This window comes from Equus caballus, chromosome 1, assembly GCF_041296265.1.
Source record: "Equus caballus isolate H_3958 breed thoroughbred chromosome 1, TB-T2T, whole genome shotgun sequence".
Classification (NCBI taxonomy): Eukaryota; Metazoa; Chordata; class Mammalia; order Perissodactyla; family Equidae; genus Equus; species Equus caballus.
Window position 1 is genome coordinate 169,695,857 of NC_091684.1, and position 24,000 is coordinate 169,719,856.

Sequence of the window (24,000 nt, forward strand, 5' to 3'; positions counted from 1 at the left end):
AAACTTACACAGTATTTTATGGCAATGATATCTCAATAAAGCTTGAAAAATGTGGGGTATTTATAGGTACTTTTTCCAAAGAAATTTTAGCATAATTGGTGAATTAGATATTAAACTGGTTAATGTTCAACAGGCCATCAATAGCTGGGTTATCTGTTTCACTGAATAGAAATTATGTATGTCTATTCTGGGAAAAAATCTATGAGCAAAACAAGAAAACTTCAGTATATTCTTTAATCAATATTTAACACTGAGGTGAATTAAATATACTCTCCTTGAGTAGGCTTTGCCTTCCTATAATGTTGAAAGAATATACCCCAAACATTTGCCTCAATTTTGCACTTTTTACATACTTATTGACCTTTTAATCTTCTTCCTTTATGAACTGTCAATTCATTCAACTTTTGGCTTTCTACTGATTCTACTATATTTGAATTACTAGAGTAGAAGAAGGTATATGTCAGCAATTATTAAATTATACTCTATTATTTAAAATGTATTTTATTTTAATGTTTTACCTTTAATATATTTAAAATCCAGGAAAATTGTATTTGGGGACTTATTTGGAATTAAATTATCTTATTGTGCTTCTTAATTGTGTGTCCTTGTATTAATAGTTTTTTGGTGAATTATATTTTTCAAATTTGCTATACTCTGACAATTCTTTTGGTTGATTTCCTATTGTTTCTCCAGGAAGCAAAGGGTTTGTGCACACATCTCTCCATCTCCATCTCTGTTTCCACCCTGTCTCTCTTCTCCTAATCTGTTTCTACTCCAGGTGTTCACATCCTTCTTCATTCTTCTATGTCTTTCATATTTACTCATGCTTGCTAATCTTAATTGTCGTTCGTATCTTTGAATACACAGACTTAGTTGACAAAGTGTGTCAAGATTTCTAAGTTCTACAACTGTTTTTTCAGGTAGGTTTTGGACTTTTCTCCATTTAAAAATTAGAAAATACATTTTGTCCATTAAATATCCCCTGGATCATATCATAAAATAAAGATTAAAAGTACCTAAGAAATAAAATAATAAATCTTTACTTTTTATAAGAAAATTATATACTTATTTTCTCCCTCCTTATAATCCTATGAGACAATTCCCTTGGCCTGATGATCTCAGTCTGAGAATCCCAGAACTCTACTGCATTACTTGGTCACCACCTTTTATTATAGCTAATTAGTAACCTCTCTCAAAAGGGCAGTGTTTTACACAGATTCTTTTCCCAGAGAGGGTGATGGGAGGATGTGGACAAAGCTTATGCACAGGAGAAAATTTAGCTTGTGGAACTTCTCTGACTGTCCGACCATGCTGCCATCTTGATCTTTTGCTAGATTAGGTAGGTGGTGACGGTAAAGAGGGGTAGAGGGGTTGGTGGACTATCCTCTACTACAAGAAGAATTTCCTTCTCACGTTCCCATGCTTCTATAGAGGAAGAACGTGACAATGTGGAGCAGAAATTGTGCAGGAAGGAAGGAAGGGGCAATTGTATAGAGAAAAGCACATGAAAGAAAGTGAAGTTGATTTTTAATGGGAATCCAGATTTGAGAATTAATATATGGGAGAACGATAGTTACCATAAGTTTACAATTACTGCCCCTGCTTTTAAGATCTCTCATCCGTATTCTATTTTCTCCATACATCAACTCATCTTTGGTTTCACTCGTTGTATTAGCCAGTACGTAATTTGGTCAGACAATTTCAATGTGACGGTTAGCCCTTATGGATCTCTGTCTCTTTCAATACTTCATTCTGCTTACTATGCCAAACAAATATACTACTCTAAAGTTCTGAGCATTAAGTTCCTGGGCATTCCTGAATGGCTGTTGCAAAGATATTTCAGCTAGGTTTCGTCCAAGTTCACAATGCCCATCTTCTCCAAGATTCTCACAGTTGATTGGAAACTGTGTATAGATTTCTGCCATTCTACAAATTTTCTACACATATTATATTTCCTTCTTTTCCCACTTTTTCCCCAAAACGTCTTTCTTTATATCGCTGAAATTGTCATTTGTAATTTTGCTTTCTGCATTTTGTCACCATTGCTTGCCTCCCTAAGACCTTGATTCTCTGTCTACTGTTTGATTTCACCTGCTCGCTTTAATGGTACCAATGAAATCTCAGTCCTAAATCCATGCCTTTCTTAGTTTTTTCCTGTTTGATCATTCTGTAGCATATGAAAGTGGCAGCTATTACTTACTTCTTTGATATTCCTTGCTCCCTTGTTTCTTGTTATTTGCACAAAAACAGGGCTTTTTAAAGGCAGATAATATGTAAAAATATTAGTAATAGTAATATAATAAGGATGATGACAAATACTATGTATTTGCTTTCTTTGGCCATGTATGGTTCCTCTATTAACCTTCCTTTGTTTTTTATATGTTATCCTTTAAGTAAATATTTCTCATGACTTCAAATTTGGGATCACTTACAAATTTTTGTTTTGTGATCTTTCCTACCTGTCAATTATTACAGCTTTTTATGAATAAATAGCCCCCTGATTTTGCTGAATCTTCTACTGGCATAAAAACCTTGGTGTATTTTGGTTTTTTTCCATTCTAATCAGCAACTTCCTTTCCCGGTCCCCTTAACTTGTAGTAAAAATATGAGGATTTAAGTCTTGTCTCTGCCACTAGTAGCTATGAAATCTTGGGTAAGTTAAATTCTGTAGGTGTTAAATGTTTATGTGGACTATTCTTCTGAGTAAAATAGAATTTTTTAAATTTTTTTTACTTTTACAGTTTTGAGATACAATTGATATATAACAGTGTAAGTTGAAGATGTACATTTTTTGGAATTCTTTTTTGAAAGTTTTTATTAGAAATAATTGTTTTAGATCATGAACAAATAACCATATTTGCATGATAGAGTCAAAACAGCACTGTATTTGAAATCCGAAGTCCTGATTTTTGGTTCCAAACTCAGTATTTGTATGTATTTGGGTAACTTATTAACCTTTCTGAACTTGAGATTACTCATCCATAAATGAAAATAATTCCACTGTTGGACATATTTATCTAACAGGTAACTATAAAGATCAAATATGTGAAAGAACTTAGTAAATATGTACCACACAAATAATGTGTTTTTTCCAGTTCTAAAATTCTATCATTATTTCAGAAGCTTTTAAAACCTGGTGAAAAAATATCTTTATTGTCTTCACTGCCTTTAAGAACAGCATGGAAGATGGGTACAAATTGTACCATGAAGCCTGGAAGATAAAAACTGTCTAAGGTTCATTGCTATGGTGGCCGCTATTGAATCTATTGCTCCTCTCTCTCTCTTTTTCTGTCTCTCTCTCTCTTTCCTCTTTCTCTTCTCCTTTTTACATGCTTCTTGTTTTCTAAATCTTTATGAAGTTAAACTATGGATCATGATAAGCCTTGAGGTGACATTTTCCTACTTCCCAGTTGGAAATTTATAGCAAGAATATCAGGCATTCTCTTGGGAGTGACTGGGAAATATGCTAATGTTCAGTTTTAAATTTGGAAATTTCCTATGCATGCTGGACATAATGGAAAAAGATGGCAGACTAGAAAAACATGAACTGTGGAAAATTATGGACCTGACGAAATGGTTATATCAGAGAAGTGTTATTAACTAAACGATCAAGAAATCTTTGCTACTTATTTCATTTTGTATTTTAGGAAACACAAGAGCAAGAAGAAATAGTTCTTACCCTCCTTAAACTTACAATATATTTGAGGAGAGAGAATCTATAAAATTAAAACAATTGAAGAATTATGATGAGGAGCAAAGGCTTTGCTCTAAATAAACACCTTCTCAGAATACCTTCCCCTCTCCTCTTCACTTATTAAACTCCTACCAAGTTTTCAAAAACTCACATCAAGTGCTTTCTCTTTCATAAAGTCATCTCTGAAGTTCCCAGGGGACTCTTATGTGGCCTTTTGGGCCATAGATCTTCTCCTATGGTGCAATATATTGTGGCTTATTTTTATGTGGGAAATTATTATTTTTCAGTTCAAATTTAAGTTTTCTGACTTCTAGGAATAAGAGAGGGGAGAAATTAATGTAAAATGGTGGAAATGGGATTTTGGTTTGCATTGCAAGGATTACTAGTGATTGGAAATCTTCTGTATTGCACTCTCTAATCGGTAACTACTAGATAATATTGCTATTGACCACTCAAAATGTGGCTAATACCAATGAGAAAACAGATTTTTAATTTCGTTTAACAACCACGTGTAACTAGTGGCTACTGTTTTGGACCGAGTAGATTTAGAGTTTGGCTTCTCTCTTCTCACTTTATTATTTTTCTAGTATGTAACATCTGAAGCCATATGTTGGCTAGAAAACCTAGATTATCTGTCTATGACTAGTTGTTTGTCCCTCATTGAACTCCTATTTTCGCATTTGTAAATGATTAACTTGGACTAGATAATCACTAATAAGATTTGTGGGATAGTAGTTTTATGACCAATTTCACTCATCCTGTACAACTGAGACGTGTGTATGTGTGCGTTTATAAACACACATAATAAAAGGCAAAGCTTTGGGATTCATTTTTTTCTATTGCTGTGTGTCTCTTGCTCTTTCAATTCCAGGTTTGAGTCTTTTTGTGCATTCATATACCTTTATTTTACAAGCCCGATACTGTTTCTGCTCCAATTGTTCTCTTTTCTCAACTCCAACTTTGGTAGCATATCTAAGTATTATGAGAGCAGAAGGCTTTGAGACACAGAATTATTTAATCCACAGGCAAAAAAGTATATCTGCCATGTGGTAATAGTCTATTCCCTGCAAAAATGAGTAAGAAGTAGATAAACTCATGTGGTAGCCCAGATTCAGTCAGACTTGGCATTGGATCTTGGACACTTGGGAGGTTTGAACTAGAAAGATGAGATAAGAGGGATTAAAAAGCTAGGGGAGATGAGGAACAACTATGACATTAATGTGCATTTCTTCATCCCCAGCAAACTCTAAATGATTGGGACTCCAATAGCTATAAGCAGGGCTCAGAAATGTCAGAGTTTGTGAAGAATCTGGACAGATAAATCAAATTGGCTTCCTTAATTTTTTTGATTCCCTATAGCCTCCCATCCCCATCCCTTGCACATTTTGGCCATGTCCTGGCTGCTAACCTTTCTTCTAGGTACTCTCATAATTCTGGAGGACCATGAAAATACACCATGCCATTGATATCTGTTCTACACTTGCTTTGGCCCTATCATACTAATGAGTCACTTCTATGCCCTTTGCCAGGTTCTTTAATGGTCACAGCTACTCTGTAAGATTTGTGTGAATTGCTAATGTCATTATAGGTAATGGTGTGAAATAATTACAAAAGGTATGTTACGTGCCTGAGGTGAAGTCAGGTTAAGAAATGAGACAGCTTCATTGGCTGAAGAATCGTTCTATGAATAATTTAAAAATAGAATCAGTGAGTTCTGGCAAATGCCATCTCCACCTCTTCTTTCTTTTTTCTTTGTGTTGCACTGTGCCATGTTCCCTGCCGCTGCCAATGCTTGCCATTCACATCTATGATGTTTTCATATTTGTTCCGTTCTCTTATTTATAGATGAATAATCCTGGAGGCCATGGTGATAGGAATATTGCATGTGGAAGTGATTCAACTGCTTTAGATACCACAGGCAAAATGCTTACTCAGTGATTATATGGCTCTGAGAATGAACTGAGAGGATATATAATCTTCATAGTGTGAATGACCTTGAATAATTAATATTTATGATATAGAACATTATTAACATTCCTATTTTAGTTTATTTTTTATTTTTTTTATCTGGAAACATTCCAGCTGATAAATCAATGGATGGAGCGAATCACTCTGTGGTGTCGGAGTTTGTGTTCCTGGGACTCACCAATTCCTGGGAGATCCAACTTCTCCTCTTCGTGTTCTCCTCCACATTTTATGTGGCAAGCATGATGGGAAACTCCCTCATTATGCTCACTGTGACCTCTGACCCTCACTTACACTCCCCTATGTACTTCCTATTGGCCAATCTCTCCTTCATTGACCTGGGAGTTTCTTCTGTCATCACTCCCAAGATGATTTATGACCTTTTCAGGAAGCGTAAGGTCATCTCCTTTGGTGGTTGCATTACTCAGATCTTCTTCCTTCACGTCATTGGTGGTGTGGAAATGGTGCTGCTCACAGCCATGGCCTTTGACAGATATGTTGCCATATGTAAGCCTCTTCACTATTTGACTATTATGAACCAGAAAATGTGTATTTTGTTTCTGGTTGCTGCATGGATAATTGGCTTGATGCATTCTGTGATTCAACTGGTTTTTGTTATAAAATTGCCATTCTGTGGCCCTAATATGTTAGACAGCTTTTACTGTGACTTTCCTAGGTTCATCAAACTTGCCTGTGCAGATACCTACAGTTTAGAGTTCATGGTCACAGCCAACAGTGGCTTTATATCTCTGGGATCATTCTTCATATTGCTTATCTCCTACATTTTTATCCTGATCAGTATTCGAAAACAGTCTTCAGGTGCCTCATCCAAGGCCCGCTCCACTTTGTCAACTCATGTCATGGTGGTGATTTTGTTCTTTGGTCCTTGCATCTTTGTTTATATCTGGCCTCACTCCACATCACACCTAGACAAATTCCTTGCTGTTTTCGATGCAGTTCTCACTCCCTTTTTGAATTCAGTCATCTATACATTCAGGAACAAAGAAATGAAAGTGGCAATGAAGAAGTATGTAATCAACTTATTATTTACAGAAGGATTTCGTAAATGGCAAAAGTAGTATGAAGTTTCCTTACTGACTTGCAGTAACGTTAAGTTTCTATTATTTCAATATCAGGAGTTTCCAAGCACCTTACTAATATTTAGGTGTCCCACACTAAAACATCATGGTTCTTTTAAAAATCTTAGCTGAGAAATTGTGTTTCTGCCTATGGTTGCCTATTCTTCTACCCAAAAATAGACTAGATTGTCTAATTGTCTTCAATGACTATTAGATTGTCCTCAATTTTTTACTCCTCCTTGAAAATTCTTGCATATACCTCTTTCTACCTTTCAGATTACTTCCCTTATAGATTGGTATATTTGGGATTAATAGGGTGTAATAACAATTTAAACCCTTTATTTGTATTGTACTTACTCCCCAAAGTTTTGTACCTGCTGAGAAGCATTCCAATACAGTACCTGTCCCAAAGCACCAAATATGATCACTTATTAAAAATGCTTGTCACTTTAAAAGGAAAAAAAAGATAGAATCTTGTTTTAAATTTCTTCAATTTTTGTAGGATTTTACCTCTTCAAATGTTATTAATATGAACTCTTTGAATTATGTGTCTTAGGAATCCAATCAAAACGAGCTTAAAATAAATAAAACAAAAATAAATTTTCAGTTTTTCAAGAGAAAAAGATCTAGAGATCTGTTATATAGTGATATGAATATAATTAACACTACTGAACTGTACAGTTAAAAATGGTTAAAGTGGTAAATATTCCTATGTGTTTTTTTACTACAATTAAAAATTAATATGTATATATTTAAAAAGAACCTATTGATCCAGGTTATTGAGATGTCCAATAGTGGAGCCAGCTCATGGACTCCAGTAATGCACTCAATTTCACATTTTTAGATTTTACTCTCTCATTCACTCCTTTTCTCTTGATTTTTTTCTCCTTTTCTTTTTCTCCTCCCTCTTTATATTTTAACTCTGGTTACAGTAGTCTGATTTTCTTTTTTTGCACATGGATTTCTTTATGTACGGTATGGGGAGAGGAGAGATGCTTCAAATAACTCCAAGTTTAAATCACTCCAGCAGAGCAATCTCATAGAAAATAGAAAGATTTTCTTTCCCAGCATCTTTTTTAACACAATGAAAGGATCCTAACTGGCATTGCTTTAGCTCCATGACAGGTTTCTCATAGGCCTGGTCTGGATCACATACCCATGCCAATGGGCAGGGACCAAGGTTACCTGTTGACAGCTCCAAAAAACTAAATGAATTTGAGGAGGAGCATTTCCCAAATAGGGGAGGTAGTGTACAGCCATCAGTGCAAGGGGAAAAATGATTCAAGGCAGGCAAAAACTTTGTCACATATGTTTTTTCTTATTTGAAATAGAAATAAATTTCTTTTGCTGAAGAGTTCTTACTCCCCAACCCCATAAGTAGAATATCAGTTTTGTCATATGAACTTACCAGTCCCACATATATGCTCATTGACACTAACTCCTTTATCAACATATTTGTATTCAAATGTTGCCCCCAATTTTTCCTTTTAATTTTAGCTATCATATTCTGCAATACTAAAGCTGTGGTTTTGTGACTCCAAGTCCATGAAGCTGTTTAATTGTGACTTCATAGTTTTATTCTTACGAGGCCTTTTTCCATTGCAATACCTAATGAATATTCATGAACGTGTATTTCTAAAACAGTTTATCTCCCTGAAAATTATTTTTGCTGTAAAAAATAGGAGAGGGTCTAAATTTTTCAAATTTGCTTATTAATTTTCTCTGCACCATTTAGTGAACAATCATTTCCCTTCTGATTTTTAACATGTTTATACTACATGGTTACATAAAATATGGATTTTGTCTCTTCTGAGATCCAGAATCATACGTAATAGATGTTCTGACACCTCCTCTTGGCTGCCTTGTACATCCTTTGACTGAATAGGTTCAAAACAGTCCTCACGATCATCACTGAAAACTCTGTCCTGTCCAATATCATCTATCCAGTCATGAAAACAAGATACCCAAGAGTGATTCTCTCTCATCAATTCCTCCTCACCCTTTTCCCTCTCTCTCAATTTTTTATTCATGCAGCAAATATCAAGTGCCTAATATGTGTTAGGCATTGTGTAGGCTTTTGGGATACACCAGTAAACAAAATATAAAAAAGAAATAATTTCTACCATTGTAGAGCTTATATTCTGGTAGAGCTATCCAGATAATAAATTATAAGCAAAATAAACAAGCAAGTTTTAAAGTACGTTAAAAAGAAATGAGTGCAATAACAATGTAATAGAGTAAGTTAAGATGAATCTGAAACTCCAGAGTTGGGGGAATAGGTTGCACTTCTAATTAGGGTAGTCAAAGTAGGCACCATTGGCAAAGTGTCATTGAGCAAAGGTTTGATATAGGTGAGTGAGTCAGCAATGCAGAAATCAGGGGAGAAGGCAGAGGATATAGCCAGTGGTGTACTCCAGAAACAGCAAGAAGGCCAGTGCGACTTTGTTACTGTAAAAAAGTGGGAGAACTGTAGGAGAATATTCAAGGAGGTAAAGGGATGCCAGATCATGTAGGATCCTGTAGACCACTGTAAAGAATTTGGCTTTTACTCTGAGGAAGGAAGGACCATTCATGGATTCTGAGCAGCGAGGTGACATGATATCTCTTACATTTAAAATTTAAAAATCTTGAAAACACAACATACCTGAATGGATTTCAGACACCATAAGCATGATGATATCCAATTCAGAGCAGATTATAATAAAGGAAAGCACTGAGTACTTTAAAAGAATGGAGATACCACTGAGCAGAAAAAGGGAGTATGTGAGTGAGGCTGAGGCACTGATGAAGAAAAACTTAGTATTTCAATGTTTCCAAGTGCTGGCCATAAGCACCTTAATATGTTCAGACAAGGAGAAGCTATTTGCAGGTGTATGCCACATCCTTTGTGGTGATATAGCATATGCTTTAGCAGAAAGTGAGATGAAATCCCAAATATTTGTACATATATTAGGCCTGGATAAAAGTCTTGCAGGCCAAGTGAAGGCTCCAGCGGGAACTTTATTGAATAATGTAGTCAGTAGATATTTCTGTAAAATTTTGATAAAACTCTTAAAAACTAGGAATATTCAGTGTATGAACTTTGAGGATATTATGGTAAGTGAAATAAGCCAATCACAAAAGACTATATGATTCCACTTATATGAAGTATCTAAAGTAGTCAACCTAATAGAAACAAAAGGTATAATAGTGGTTACCAGGGGCTGGGGGGAGGGGGGAAAGAAGTTGTTTAATGGCTATAGAGTTTCAGATCTGCAAGATGAAAAAGTTCTGGAATTCTGTTTCACAACAATCTGAATATACTTAATAGCACTACTGAACTGCACTCTTAAAAAGGGTTAATATGATAAATTTCACATTGTGCATTTTTTACCTCAATAAAAAATGGGAAGATTTAGAAGAGCAGTGAATTTGATCTGACATGATGAAAAAGAATGAAATTCTATCCTTGATAAAGCCCATATTCTCCCTCTTTTACTACTCTTGCCTGGTTCTGATGTTTCATAGTCCTCATTTTTATTTATCTTAATGTCACTCTGCATACTATTCTACAGTTTGTTTCTTCTTAATTCAGTTCAATCTCATGTTTCCAAAAACTCTCACTCTTAGATGGTGAGCCATCAAAGTTTTCCCATAACCCTTCTCTCTGAGTATAAATTGTATGGAGAGAAGAATATGAACATGACCCTAAAAGGGAGATGAAATGTGTTGACATGAGAAATTAGGGTAACATATAATATGTTTACCTGTCTAGTTTCCCTTTAAGGGTAATTAAATAAATGTATTTCCACTTACAGTCTCTCTCCGTTTGCGAGTAAGTGTTCTATCTTGCTGTATATTCTGTTTCTTGCTGCTGGTATCTGTGAAGGTTTTCTTCTTGTCTATTTATCCTATTAATTTTAGGATCTTAGGGCCTTTGCTGATAGTTCCAATCATGATTTGATCTCTTAAGTTGTGCCTACATCACCACCATCGTCATCATCATCATCATCATTTCGCAAGAGTGAAGAATTGAATAACCAGGTAGTTCCCATTTGTAATGTCAACAGTGCAACATAAATAATTAATACTACTATTATCCCTAATAATCATAGTTTTTTTTTTTTTTTTGGATTGACCCTAAGCTAACATCTGTTGCCAATCTTTTCTTCTTCTTCTCCTCCTCAAAGCCCCCTAGTACATAGTTTCATATTCTAGTTTACATCCTTCTGGTTGTGCTATGTGGGACGCCGTCTCAGCATAGTCTGATGAGAGGTGCTAGGTCTGCACCCAGGATCCGAACCAGCGAAACCCTGGGCCCCAGAAGTGGAGCATGTGAACTTAACCACTTGGCCATGGGGCCAGCCTTAATAATCTCAATTTCTTTTTCATTTTCTTAGTTCTCATAATTTCAGCCACAGCTCAGTTGGTTGGATCAATGGATGGAGGGAATCACTCTGTTGTTTCTGAGTTTGTGTTTCTGGGACTCACCCACTCATGGGAGATCCAGCTTCGCCTCTTGGTGTTCTTCTCTGTGCTCTATGTGGCAAGCATGACGGAAAACATCCTCATTGAGTTTTCTGTGACCACTGATCCTCATTTACATTCCCCTACATACTTCCTACTGGCCAGTCTCTCCTTCACTGACGTGGGTGCCTGCTCTACTTCTTCCCCGCAGATGATTTATGACCTTTTCAGAAAGTGCAAAGTCATCTCCTTTGGAGGTTGAATCACTCAGATATTCTTCATCCATGTCATTGGTGGTGTGGAGATGGTGCTGCTCATAGCCATAGCCTTTGACAGATATGTTGCATATGTAAGCCTCTCCACTACATGACCATTATGAGCTCACGAATGTGCCTTTTGTTCCCGGCTGCAGACAGGGCCCTTGGCATTAATCATTCACTTTTCCAACTAGCATTTATTGTTAATTTATCCTTCTGTGGTCCTAATGTATTGGACAGCTTTTACTGTAAACTTCCTCAGCTCCTTAGACTGGCCTGTACAGATACCTACAGATTGCAGTTCATGGTCACTCTCAACAGTGGGTTCCTTTGTATTAGCTCTTTCTTAACACTCCTCATCTCCTACATCTTTATCCTGTTTTCTCTTTGGAGGCATTCCTCAGGTGGTTCACCCAAGGCCCTCTCCACTTTAACAGTTCACATCACTGTAGTATTATTTTTTTTTGGTCTAACCATGTTTATCTCTACATGGCCACATCCAAGTTCTCAAATGGACAAATTTCTTGCTCTTTCCGATACCGTTCTCACTCCTTTTCTGAATCCAGTTATCTACACATTCAGGAATAAAGAGATGAAGGCAGCAATGAAGAGATTTTTTCAGACCATTAATGATTTTTAGAAAGATTTCATAAATAATGTTATGAGGTCTTTATCCTGATCATTATGTAACCTGTATCCAGAATTTTAGAACTGGCTTCTTTAGTGCATCAGCAATTGATTTGGTGTTACCACACTCCTAAAGGATGCTCATCTTCCCTAAGAACAATGAAGATTTGGACAAAATCTTAATTCAAAACTTATGTTGATTCATATGATGTGGCATATATATATATGTGCTAATTATAGTTATTCCTTTATAGCTGGTTTCATTGCTTTTTTTCTCTCAAGATTATCAGCTTATTATTTTCTTTAATTTATCCATGTATTTTCTTACAATCTACCTCTTAAGGTAACCAAGGTGCTAATTGTTCACTTTGCCGTTGATAATCTCCACTTTTACCTATAATGGCTCTTTTTCTTATTCCTTTAAAGAGTTGCAAAACATTGATAGCTCGTCCAAGTTCTTCAGGCTTATTTTAAAGCCATCAATTTTCTTTTTATGATTTGGAGAACATAGTCAGCAGAGAAGTTTTCTGTTTGGATTTTTCTTCCAATAGTTAAAAACAGTCTGACTTCAGACCAGAGAAGTACTAATCTCTCATGCTTCATTGTGTTCAGACTTCCTGACCTTTTTCTCACTATTCTTTCTCTTAGATAATTTCATCATGGTCACTCAATATTTTTTCTATTGGTAATAATAACCCTTATGGGGAGAATTTTGAAAAGGTTAAACTAATGACACCCAGTGGTTTCCTTTCATTCACATGCATATGCATGTTCATGAACCAGTAATTTATTCATTCATTCTTCTGCCCCTTAAAATTATTTTTTTGTTTATCATATGTATAGAGTTGTGCTTACGGTTTATCTGGAATTGTTTCTAGGAAAACATGGAAACACCTCACAGTGTATGGCCTAGAAGAGTAATAATTGGAGAGAGATATGAATCTAATAAATATAACATAACTTATAGAAGATTTTGTAGCACTTTGTAAAAATCTAGTGTGAGATTTCCAGTGCTGGCCAAATATCATAAACTCAGGATAGCCTATTTTTCCCATTAATTACATCTAAACAATCCAGAAAAAATACAAAAAAAAAAAAAAACAAAAACAGCCAGAGGCAAGAAAAACAAAAGTAAGGAAAAGCTGAAATATTGCAGAGAAGAATCAAAACTTGAAGAAGCAACCCACAAGTGGGTGAGTTTTTTTTTTTTTTTTTAAACCTTTTCTCTCATTGCTTTTACCTGAGAACAGACCCCAAAAGAACAATGCAGGGCTATTGTTGCCATGATACGGGCAGAAAAAACTCTAAGAGAAAACCAAGCCATCTGGCCAGGGAACCAGGAAAGGTCGTCTCTGCAAGCTGGAGAGGGTGGGGAAAATATTTTTTGTCCTCTCTTTTCTCTCTTTGACCTATCCTAGAGCAGCCTTTGTTTCAGAGCTATGGCAGTGGAGCAGGAAGCTAAAACTCTGCGAGATACCCCATCCTTTTGGACAAAGGAACTAAGAGAAGGCCCCTCTGGTATGAAAAATGTGAAGGAAATTCTCATAATTTTTTTCTGCCTCTTTTTTCTTGCCATATAATCCTAAAGACAGAACCTAGTTATGGAGCTGCGGCTCAGCAGAATTCAGCCAGTTAAAACTTCAAGACAAATTCCATGTTTCTGGTCAGATGGTGATCAAAAAGAGTCTCACAAATCAAAGAGTGTGTGAAAATTCTTTGAGATGAGACATCTGGAGAAAGAGATCACCTAAATCAGTGTATGCACCTGCAGACATCCAAGGCTGGTTCTTGAGCTGCGCATGCATGAGAAAGACCAAAAGCAGCATAACAAGATCTTTGTGAACTTATCTATGGTATAATTTTTTACCAAAATATCAGGCTAACCCATGAGTGTGACATGAGTGTGGCAGGCTGAAAGCAGCATAGCAAAAACTTTGAAAGCAGAACTGACATTGGAATGACCACCAGCAGAAGGTTCAATAAAAAATTCTCCAGAGGATTTCAACCAGAGTCTCACAACATAATATTCAAAATATCTGAGATAAAATCTAAAATTATTTGACATACAAGAATCAGGAAAATATGATCAATTCCCAAGGGAAATGATAATCAACAGACACCAAGCACAAGATTATTGAGATGCTGAATTTTCAGACAAGTACTTTCAATCAACTATTATTACTACGATTTATGAGGAAAGGTAAAGAAGTCTTAAACAAAGAGAAATATAAACATTCTCAGCATAAATATAGAAACTATAAATAAGAATAATATGGAAATTTTAGGACTTTAAAATATAATATTTGAAATGAAAATTTATAGGATGAGATCAATAGCAGATAGAGATGATGAAAGAAAGAGACAGTGAACTTGAAGATAATCAATAGAAATGGTCCATTCTGAAGAACATAGATTAAACATATCCATTCTCAAAGCACTGGCCCAGTGGCATAATGATTAAATGTGTGCATTCCACTTCGGCAGCCTGGGGTTCACAGGTTCAGACTGGGTACAGACCTATAAACTACTCATCAAGCCATGCTGTGGTGGCATCCCACATACAAAATAGAGGAAGATTGAAACAAATGTTAGCTCAGAAACAATCTTCCTCAAGTAAAAAGAGGAAGATTGGCAATGGATGTTAGCTGAGGGCTAATCTTCCTCACACACACACACACACACAAAAATCCACTTTCAAGAACAGAGATTAAAAATATTTTAAAAGAAATGAACAGATTCTCAGAGACCCAAATATAATATGAAAAGATCTAATATTCCTTCCATGGAGTCCTAGAAAGAGAAGAGACAGAGATTAGTATTGAAAAAAAATGCTTGAAGAAATAATGGTTGCAAACTTTCCAAACGAATTGAAAGACATAAATTTACTGACTCAAAAAGCTCAGCAAAATCAAGCAGGATATACTCAAAGAAAACCATGCCCAGAATCACTGTAATAAAACTTTATAAAACTACAGACAAATAAAAATTCTAAAAGCAGTCTGGAAAAAAAGACATTACATAGAAGGTAATGATATAAATATTGGCAGTTTACTCAGAAAAAAACATAAAGGTCAGAAAGCAATGGAACTTCAGGAAGAACAGGAATTGTACCTCTCCTGGTAAATAGAGATTATTTTTCTCCTCTTAAGGACTCTAAAATATGTATGAATGTTAAAGGTGAACATTATAACATTGAATCGTGAGATTTTCAGATGTGGGATACTCACATCACAGAATTTGTAGATGTAACTCATGTGACAGCCATAATATAAAAGAGGAAGGGTCTTGAGAATGATGGTAGGTCCTTTACATTTTGCTTGAACTGGTAAAATATCAAGATTAAGTAGACTATGAAAGGTTAGATATGTGTATTGTAATCTCTAGAGAACCACTAAACAGCTACACCACCCACACCAACAAAGAGATATAGCCAAAAAGTCAGTATAAAAATTTAAGTCAAATGATAAAAAATATTGAAATAATCCAAAAAGAGACAGAAACACTAAAGAGAAGAACAGAAAAAGAGGGGACAAACAGAAAATAAATGATAAAACAGTAGATCGAAATGATCATATTAATAATTTCATTAAATATAGAGGCCTATATACTAATTAAAGACAAGCATTATCAGATTACGAAAAAATAAATATATCTACGAGAAACCCACTTTAAATATAAAGACACGTATATGTTAAAAGTAAAAGGATAGGAAATACGCCATGTAAATAGTAATCAAAAGAAAATGGGAATAGTTAAATTAATAACTAACAAATTAGACTTCAGAACAAAGAAAGTTACTAGGGATTAATATAGACATTAAATAACTATAAAATGATCAACTCACCAAGAAGGCATAAAAATCATAAATATACATGCCCTTAATTACAGAGTTGCAAAATAGATGAGATAAAAACTGATAGAATTGAAAAGAGAAGTAGATAAATCCACAGTTATTCTTGGAGACTTAGAGAATTCTCAGTAATTGATAAAGGTATACAGAAAAATCAGGACACAGAAGACCTATATAACCGTATCAAACAATTTGATCCAATCATCATTTGTAGCACCATCTACCAAACAACAGCAGAATATACACTTTTTTCAAGTGCACCAGAATATTCACAAAGAAATATCATATTCTGGACCACAAGGCAAACCTTACCAAAGTTAAAATAATTGAAATCATACAAAATAATTCTCTAACAATAACATAATTAACAATTTATTTTTACATGTTAAAAATAAATAAAATGGCATCTGGAAAATCTCTAAATATTTGGAAATTGAACAACACACTTAAAATAATACATGGGTCGGAAAAGGAAATCATAAGGGAAATTAGAGAATATTCTAACTGAATGAAAAAGAAAATAAAATATCAAAATTAATGGAATGCAACTAGAGCAATGCTTAGAGAAAAGTTTACACCATTAAATGCTAATATTAGAAAATAAGGAAGTTATTAAACCAATATTCTACCTTAAGAAATTAAGAAAAATGAGCAAATTAAATACAGATAAACAGAGAAAAGGAAACAATAATAATAGTAATAGAAAAAAACTTGAAAATAGAATAATCTATAAAGTAATAACATGGAAACCAAAAGAAGACTTTTGGAAAATATCAATAAATTGAAAAACTTCTGACCAGACTAACAAAGAGAAAAAACAGAAGACTAAATAATCATTATCAGAAATGAAAGATGTGACCTCACTATATACTTTGTGCATATCAAGAAGATAATAATGAGATACTACAAGTAACTTATACCCACAACTTTAACAATTAAAATGAAATGCTCTAATTCTTGAAAGACAGAAAACACCTGGCCTGACTCAAGAAGAAATAAATAACTTGAATGATCTTATTTTAGTTAAGAAAAGTGAATTCTTCGTTAAGAAACCTTCCAACAAAGAAAACTCTAGGTCCAGATGATTTAACTGGCATATTCTATCAAACATTTAGAGAAGAAATAATATCAATTTTTCACAATATTTTTTGGAAAATAGTAAAGAAAGGAACACGTTCCAACTCAATATATGAGTTCATCATTACTCTGATATCAAAACTGTACAAAGATCTTACAAGAAAAGAAACTACAGACTAATATCTACGATAAACATGGATACAAAAATGCTTAATAAAATAGAAAATCAAAATCAGACATGTATATAAAGGATAGATATATCATAACTAAGTGGATTTATCCTAGGAATAAGAGGCTAGCTCAACGCTTATATCTCACTTGAAAGACTAAAGAAGTAATCATATGATTGTCTTAATAGATGCAGAAAAAACATTTGACAAAATCAAACATGATTCATGATAAAAAAAAAAAAAAAAAAAAAAAACCTCAGCAAAAAAGGACTGGAAGGGAATTTCCTTAATCTGATTAAAGCATCAACAAAAACCTACAGCTAACATCATACTCAACGGTGAAAGACAATGCTTTCATTCTAAGATTGGAAGAAGACAAAGATGTGCATCCTTACCACTCCTATTTACCATCACACTAAAAGCCCCATCCAGTGCAAAACGGCAAGAGAAAGAAGAGAAATACAGTTTCCAAAGGAAAAAATAAAACTGTCTCCATATGCCAAAGACATGACTTTCTGTATAGAAAATACTAAGGAATCTCTAAGAAAAGGTCCAAAAACTAATAAGTGAGTTCAGCAAGGTCACAGGCTTCAAGTCAATAGACAAAATTCGACTTTATTTCTGTATACTGGAAATGAACAGTTGGAGACCAAAAATAAATTTTTAAAGATCCCATTTATGATAGCATTTATAAACATGAAACCTAAGTAAAAATATAACAGAATATGTATAGTAGTAATTACAAAACATGATGCAATAAATCAAAGATATAAATAAATCATACATTGGAGCACTCAGTATTGTTAAAATGTCAATTCTTGCCAAATTGATCCATAGATTCAACAAAATCACATTAGAAATACCATCAAAATTTTAAAGATATCAACAAACTTATTCTAAAATTTGTACGGAAATGCAAAAGAGCTAGAATAGCCAAAAACAATTTTAAAAATAAGAACAAAGTTGAATTTCAAGATGTACACATAGATCAATGTAACATAAAAAAGAATCAAGAAATAGACCCATACAAATATGTGCAAACACAATTCAATGTCTTTTCACAAATTGTGCTGAAACAAACATTTATATGCAATAATTGAACCTCAACCTATATCTCACGTCTTACACAAAAATTAACTTAAAATGGTTCATTGAACTAAACGTAAAATCTAAAACTATGAGGATTCCAGAATAAAATATTGGAGAACATTTTGTGATCTTAGGTTAGTAAAGATTTCTAAGATATGACACCAAAAACATTACACATAAAAATTTCATAAATGGCACTTCAGCAAAATTAAAAATTTCTCCTCTGATAATGAAGTGGCAAGCCACATAATGGGAGAAAAATATTTGTCCATCATATATTTGAGAAATGACTTGTATTTTGAACCCATAAAGAACTCTCAAAAATAAGAAAAAGGACTGAATTTACATTAGCAAAAGATTTGAACAGATACTTTAACAAAAAAGATATATGGATAACAAACACATGGAAAGATTCTTAGCACTGTTAGTTATTAATGCAATAAATGAATAAATAAGAAAAAAAGAAAACCAGGTAATTTCAAGGGCTCTTGAGATTGAGAGCATCTAGAACTGTCATACATTATCAATGGTAATGCAAAATAGTACAGCCACTTTGCAAAACCAATTGGCAGTTTCTTTCTTTTTTTAAAAAATTATTTAATTGAGATCATATTGGTTTATAACATTGTGTAAGTTCCAGATATACATTATTATATTTCAGTATAGACTGCATCATGCTCACTACCAAAACTCTAATTTCCATCTGTCATCATACATATACGGCCCTTTATTCTTTTTGCCCTCCCCTACCCACTTTCCGGCTGGTAACTACCAATCTGTTCTCCTTAATTATGTGTTTGTTTGTTTGTTTATCATGCACATATGAGTGAAATCATATGGTACTTGTTTTTCTCTGTCTAACTTATTTCATTTAGCATAACACTCTCAAGGTCCATCCATGTTATTGCAAATGGGATGATTTTATTTTACGGCTGTGTAGTATTCCATGGTGTGTACATATACATAGATATGTGTATGTGTATGTATGTATATCTATCTATCTATCTCACATCTTCTTTATCCATTCATCAGTTGATGGGCACTTGGGTTGCTTCCAATTCTTGGCTATCATGAACAATGCTGTGATGAAAATAGTGGTGCATACACCTTTTTGAATTAGTGTTTTTATGTTCCTTGGATAAATACTCAGCAGTGGAATGGCTGGCTGTATCATATGGTATTTCTATTTTTAATTTTTTGAGAAATCTCCATACTGTTTTCCGTAGTGGCTGCACCAATTTACATTCCCACAGCAGCATATGAGAGTTTCCTTTTCTCCATATCCTCTCCAACAGTTGCTATTTCTTGTCTTTTTAATAATAGCATTTCTGACAGGTGTAGGGTGACATCTCATTGTAGTTTTCATTTTCATTTCTCTAATAAGTAGTGATGTTGAACAACTTTTCATGAGCCTATTGGCCTTCTGTGTATCTTCTTTGGACAAATGTCTATTCACATATCCTGCCCATCTTTTGATTGGGCTATTTGTTTTTTTGTTGTTGAGTTGTATGAGTTCTTTTTTTATATTTGGGATAAAACCCCTTTGATTTTCAAATATTTTCTCCCAGTGAGTGGATGTCTTTTCATTTCATTGATGGTTTTTTTTTACCATGCAGAAGCTTTTTAGTTGGACACAGTCCCATTTATTTTTTCTTTTGTTTCTCTTGCCTTAGGAGACATTGTATTCAAAAAGATACTGCTAAGACCAATGGCAAAAAGCAAATAATAAAAATCAGAGCAGAAATAAAGGAAATAGAGACAAAAAAATAATAGAAAGAATTAATGAAATTAGGAGCTGATTCTTTGAAAAAGTAAACAAAATTGACAAACCTTTAGCCAGACTCACTAAGAAACAAAAAGAGAAAGCTCAAATAAATAAAATCAAAAATGAAAGGATAAATAACAACAGATATCACAGAAATATAAAGGATTATAAGAGAATATTATGAAAAACTATACATCAACACATTGGATAACCTAGAAAAATTAGATAAATTCTCAGAATCATTCAACTTTCCAAAACTGAATCAACAAGAAATAGAGAATGTGAATAGACCAATCATAAGTAAAGAGATTGAAACAGGAACAAAAACGCTCCCAAAAAACAAAAGTCTAGGACCAGACAGATTCTCTGGTGAATTCTACCAAACATTCAAAGAAAAATTAATATCTATCCTTCTCAAACTATTCTGAAAAATTAAACAGCACAAGAGCCTTCTTAACTTATTTTATGAGGCCAACATTACCCTGATACTGAAACCAGATAAGGACAATACAAAAAGGGAAAATTACAGGCAAATATTACTGATGAACATAGATGCAAAAATCCTCAACAAAATATTAACAAATCAAATACAACAATACATTAAAAGGATGGTATACCACGATCGAGTGGGAATGATTTCAAGGATGCAGGGATGGTTCAATGTCTGCAAACCAATCAATGCGATATACTATGTTAACAAAATAAAGAATGAAAATGATATGGCCATCTCAATAGGTGCAAAGGAAGCATTTGACAAGATCCAATATCTATTTATGATAAAAATTCTTAATAAAAATGCATATAGAATGAAAGTACGTCAACATAATAAAGGCCATATATATGAGAAACCCACGTCATACTCAATGGCGAAAAACTGAAAGCCATTCCTCTGTAAACAGGAACAAGACAAGGATGCCCACTCTCACCACTCTTATTCAACATAGTAGCAGAAGTTTTAGCCTGAGCAATTAGTCAAGAAAAAGAAATAAAAGGCACCCAAATTGGAAAGGGAGAAGTAAAACTGTCACTATTCTTGGATGACATAATTCTATACATAAAAATCCTAAAGAATCTACCAAAAAACTATTAGAAATAATTACCAAATACAGTAAAGGTTCAGGATACAAAATCAACATACCCAAATCATTTGCATTTCTATACACTAACAATGAAGTGACAGAAAAAGAAACCAAGAAAAAAATCTGACATACAATCACAACAAAAAGAATAAAATATCTAGGAATAAATTTCACCGAGGAGGTGAAAGATCTACACACTGAAAACTATAAGACATTGAAAGAAATTGAAAAAGACATGAAGAAATGGAAAGATATTCTGTGCTCCTGGATTGGAAGAATAAACACAGTTAAATGTCCCTATTACCTGAAGTAATCTACAAATCCAGTGCAATCCCCATCAGAATCCCAATGATATTCTTCACAGAAATAGAAAAAAGAATCTTAAAATTTAGATGGAACAATAGAAGACCCTGAGTAGCCTGAGAAAAAAGAAAAAAAGCTGGAGGTATCACACTCTCTGAATTCAAAATATACTGCAAAGCCATAGTGCTCAAAACAGCATGGTACTGGCAGAAAAACAGACACACAATGAAACAGATGAATGAAATAGAATTGAGAGCCCAGAGATAAAACCACACATTTATGGACTGCTAAACTTTGACAAAGGAGCCAAGGACATACAATGGAGAATGTAACAGCACTCCTGTTATAGAAAAGCTGCCACAATCTGCTCCCTGGCTCCAATTTAAGCTCTTCCCTTGTACAAAATACATTCACCTATTCTCCAAATTCCCCAAATCTCATCTCCTTATAGTATCAGCTCAAAATCCAAGATCTTGCTGTTTAAATTAAGTTTGGATGATGTTTCCAGGTATGGTTCCTTAGACACTGTTGTTTGAGTATGATTCTTCTTGATTTTAAGATAAGTTATTAGCTCCCTGTCCCCACACATTACAAACAATGTCAAGATATGTATAGGGTAACAATGATAGAGAATTTTTTTCAGAAAGAAGGAAATAGTAGAAACATAGCAGTCACTGTTGTGTTTTACCTGGTTTGTTGTTTGTCTAAATGGGTACAACAAATTAAAAGGGGCAGGGTAATTAACCATGGAATTTAAGCTAGGAAAGGAAGGAAGAGAGGAAGGACATCGGGAGGGAGGGACAGGAAAAATATGGTAGGATCATTGCATTGAAGGTCTTACTGGAGCTGACTAATTCTTAGATTTGAAACATTAGATGGAGTGACTGGAACAGTAATTCAATCCTTAAATCCATCATCGAGTACTGTTGATTGTCTCTCCTAAATATATTGCAAATCTATTTACTTCCTAAACTCTCATACCTAGTTTGGCATCCAAATTTCTTACCTTAACAAGTATGTTGCTTTCTAACTGGCTCACTTGCATCCAGTCTGAACTCCTTCAAATCCGCTCCGTACACTGTAGCCAGACTGATATTCATAAATGTCATCTGGTCAAATCATCTTTCTGCTTAAAAATCTTCCTTGACTTTTCATTCTCAGAAACAGTCTCCCACTACTTATTTCAGCCTTATCTTGTATAATATTCCCCTCATTTTCTCACAATGTGGTCTAAGGCTCAATGCCCATGCCCCTCCAGTCTCAAGGGAGAGCACAATTGTTCCCTTTGCAGGCACTCCTTTGTCCTCCACTCTTAATTAACTTCTATCTATCCTTTAGATCTTAGATCCTGTGTCACTTCTTCAGGGAAACTTCCCCTGATTTCCCTGCTTACATCATATTCTTCTATTATAATAATTTTCACTTTATTGCAGAGTGTTGCAATTTTACATTTGTTTGTATGATTGTTTAATTAATATCTGCCTTCTCCCACTTGTCTGTAAAACTCCAGGATGCAGGAACTATACATCGCTGGCATGAATTCAGCACAATCCTGGCATAGGGAGGGGTGCTCAATAAATATTAGTAGACTGAATGAATTAATTAGTTTATGCATCTGCTTTAATCCCTTTATTGTATTAAGATTTCTCTCTTATGATGTTTTACTTTTGTGTATGTATATTTTCTTTTAACACTTTTGAAGATTTATAGTTGATTTTAGTTATTCATTGTATACAATGTAGTTAATTCTTTAAATTTGTGTTACCATCAAAGACAGTATCCGTTGACTCAACGATATGAAATAGAAAGAAATTAGTATACTTCCCTTTAACCCTTTCCCTCACTTCCCTTTCCCCCTTTCATCACTGAATTTTATTTGATTTTACTATTCCTAGTTCTTCTAATGATTACCCTTGTACTTTAAAATACTACTTAGTTAATCACTCTTAAAATGATCTGTCGATTCTCTCCCACCTTGAAAGATGAGGAAACAAGAATTTTTCAGTGGAACTATTTCTTTTCCTTTTCCTTTTTTTAACTAAGATAATTGGTTTTTTTTATACTGTCACGGTTTCTAACATTTGTATTCTGCTCTTTAACCACAATCCCCAGAATTATTTAATACTAAGCCTCGTAATTCACTATTACTATGTTCTCTCTATTCACTTTTTGACTAGTATAGTTTATTTTCTAATAGTTTGTTTCAGTAAGCCCTCATGGGAACTATATTTCCTAAGCTTATTTATTTTGGGGAGGATAGACTGTTTATTTTGTGCATGCAGAGTCTGGTAACTTCAGTTGGATCTGCCCTGATGTGGCCTATGCTATAACGTTTTTACCCCCCTAGGTCACGATAAGCCCTTTAGTCTGTGGGTTCAATTCTTCTTTCATTTTAGAAAAGTTTTCTTTTATTTTATCTTGAATTATTCTCCTTACAAATATTGTGAAATCTTCTTAAGGAACACTAATTTTTCATTTGTTGGATCTTATTTTAGTCTATATTTTTTCTCCAAATTTTTTAAACTCTTTCGTTTGCTATTTCATTTTGTTCAGGATATTTAAGTCCCCGCTTTTTTCCTGATTTTAGTAATCTTCACTT

The 24,000-nt window shown here is 34.1% G+C and overlaps 1 protein-coding gene and 1 pseudogene across 1 annotated transcript; both read left to right on the forward strand.

Annotated features, from left to right (window-relative positions):
- Positions 1-5,787: 5,787 nt before the first annotated feature.
- Positions 5,788-6,725, forward strand: LOC100072429 (olfactory receptor 4F3/4F16/4F29). The gene is given in 2 exon segments (XM_067053890.2): positions 5,788-6,685; positions 6,688-6,725. Coding segments are annotated over 2 exon segments (936 nt in total).
- OR4F89P (olfactory receptor family 4 subfamily F member 89, pseudogene) lies at positions 11,114-12,094 on the forward strand (annotated as a pseudogene).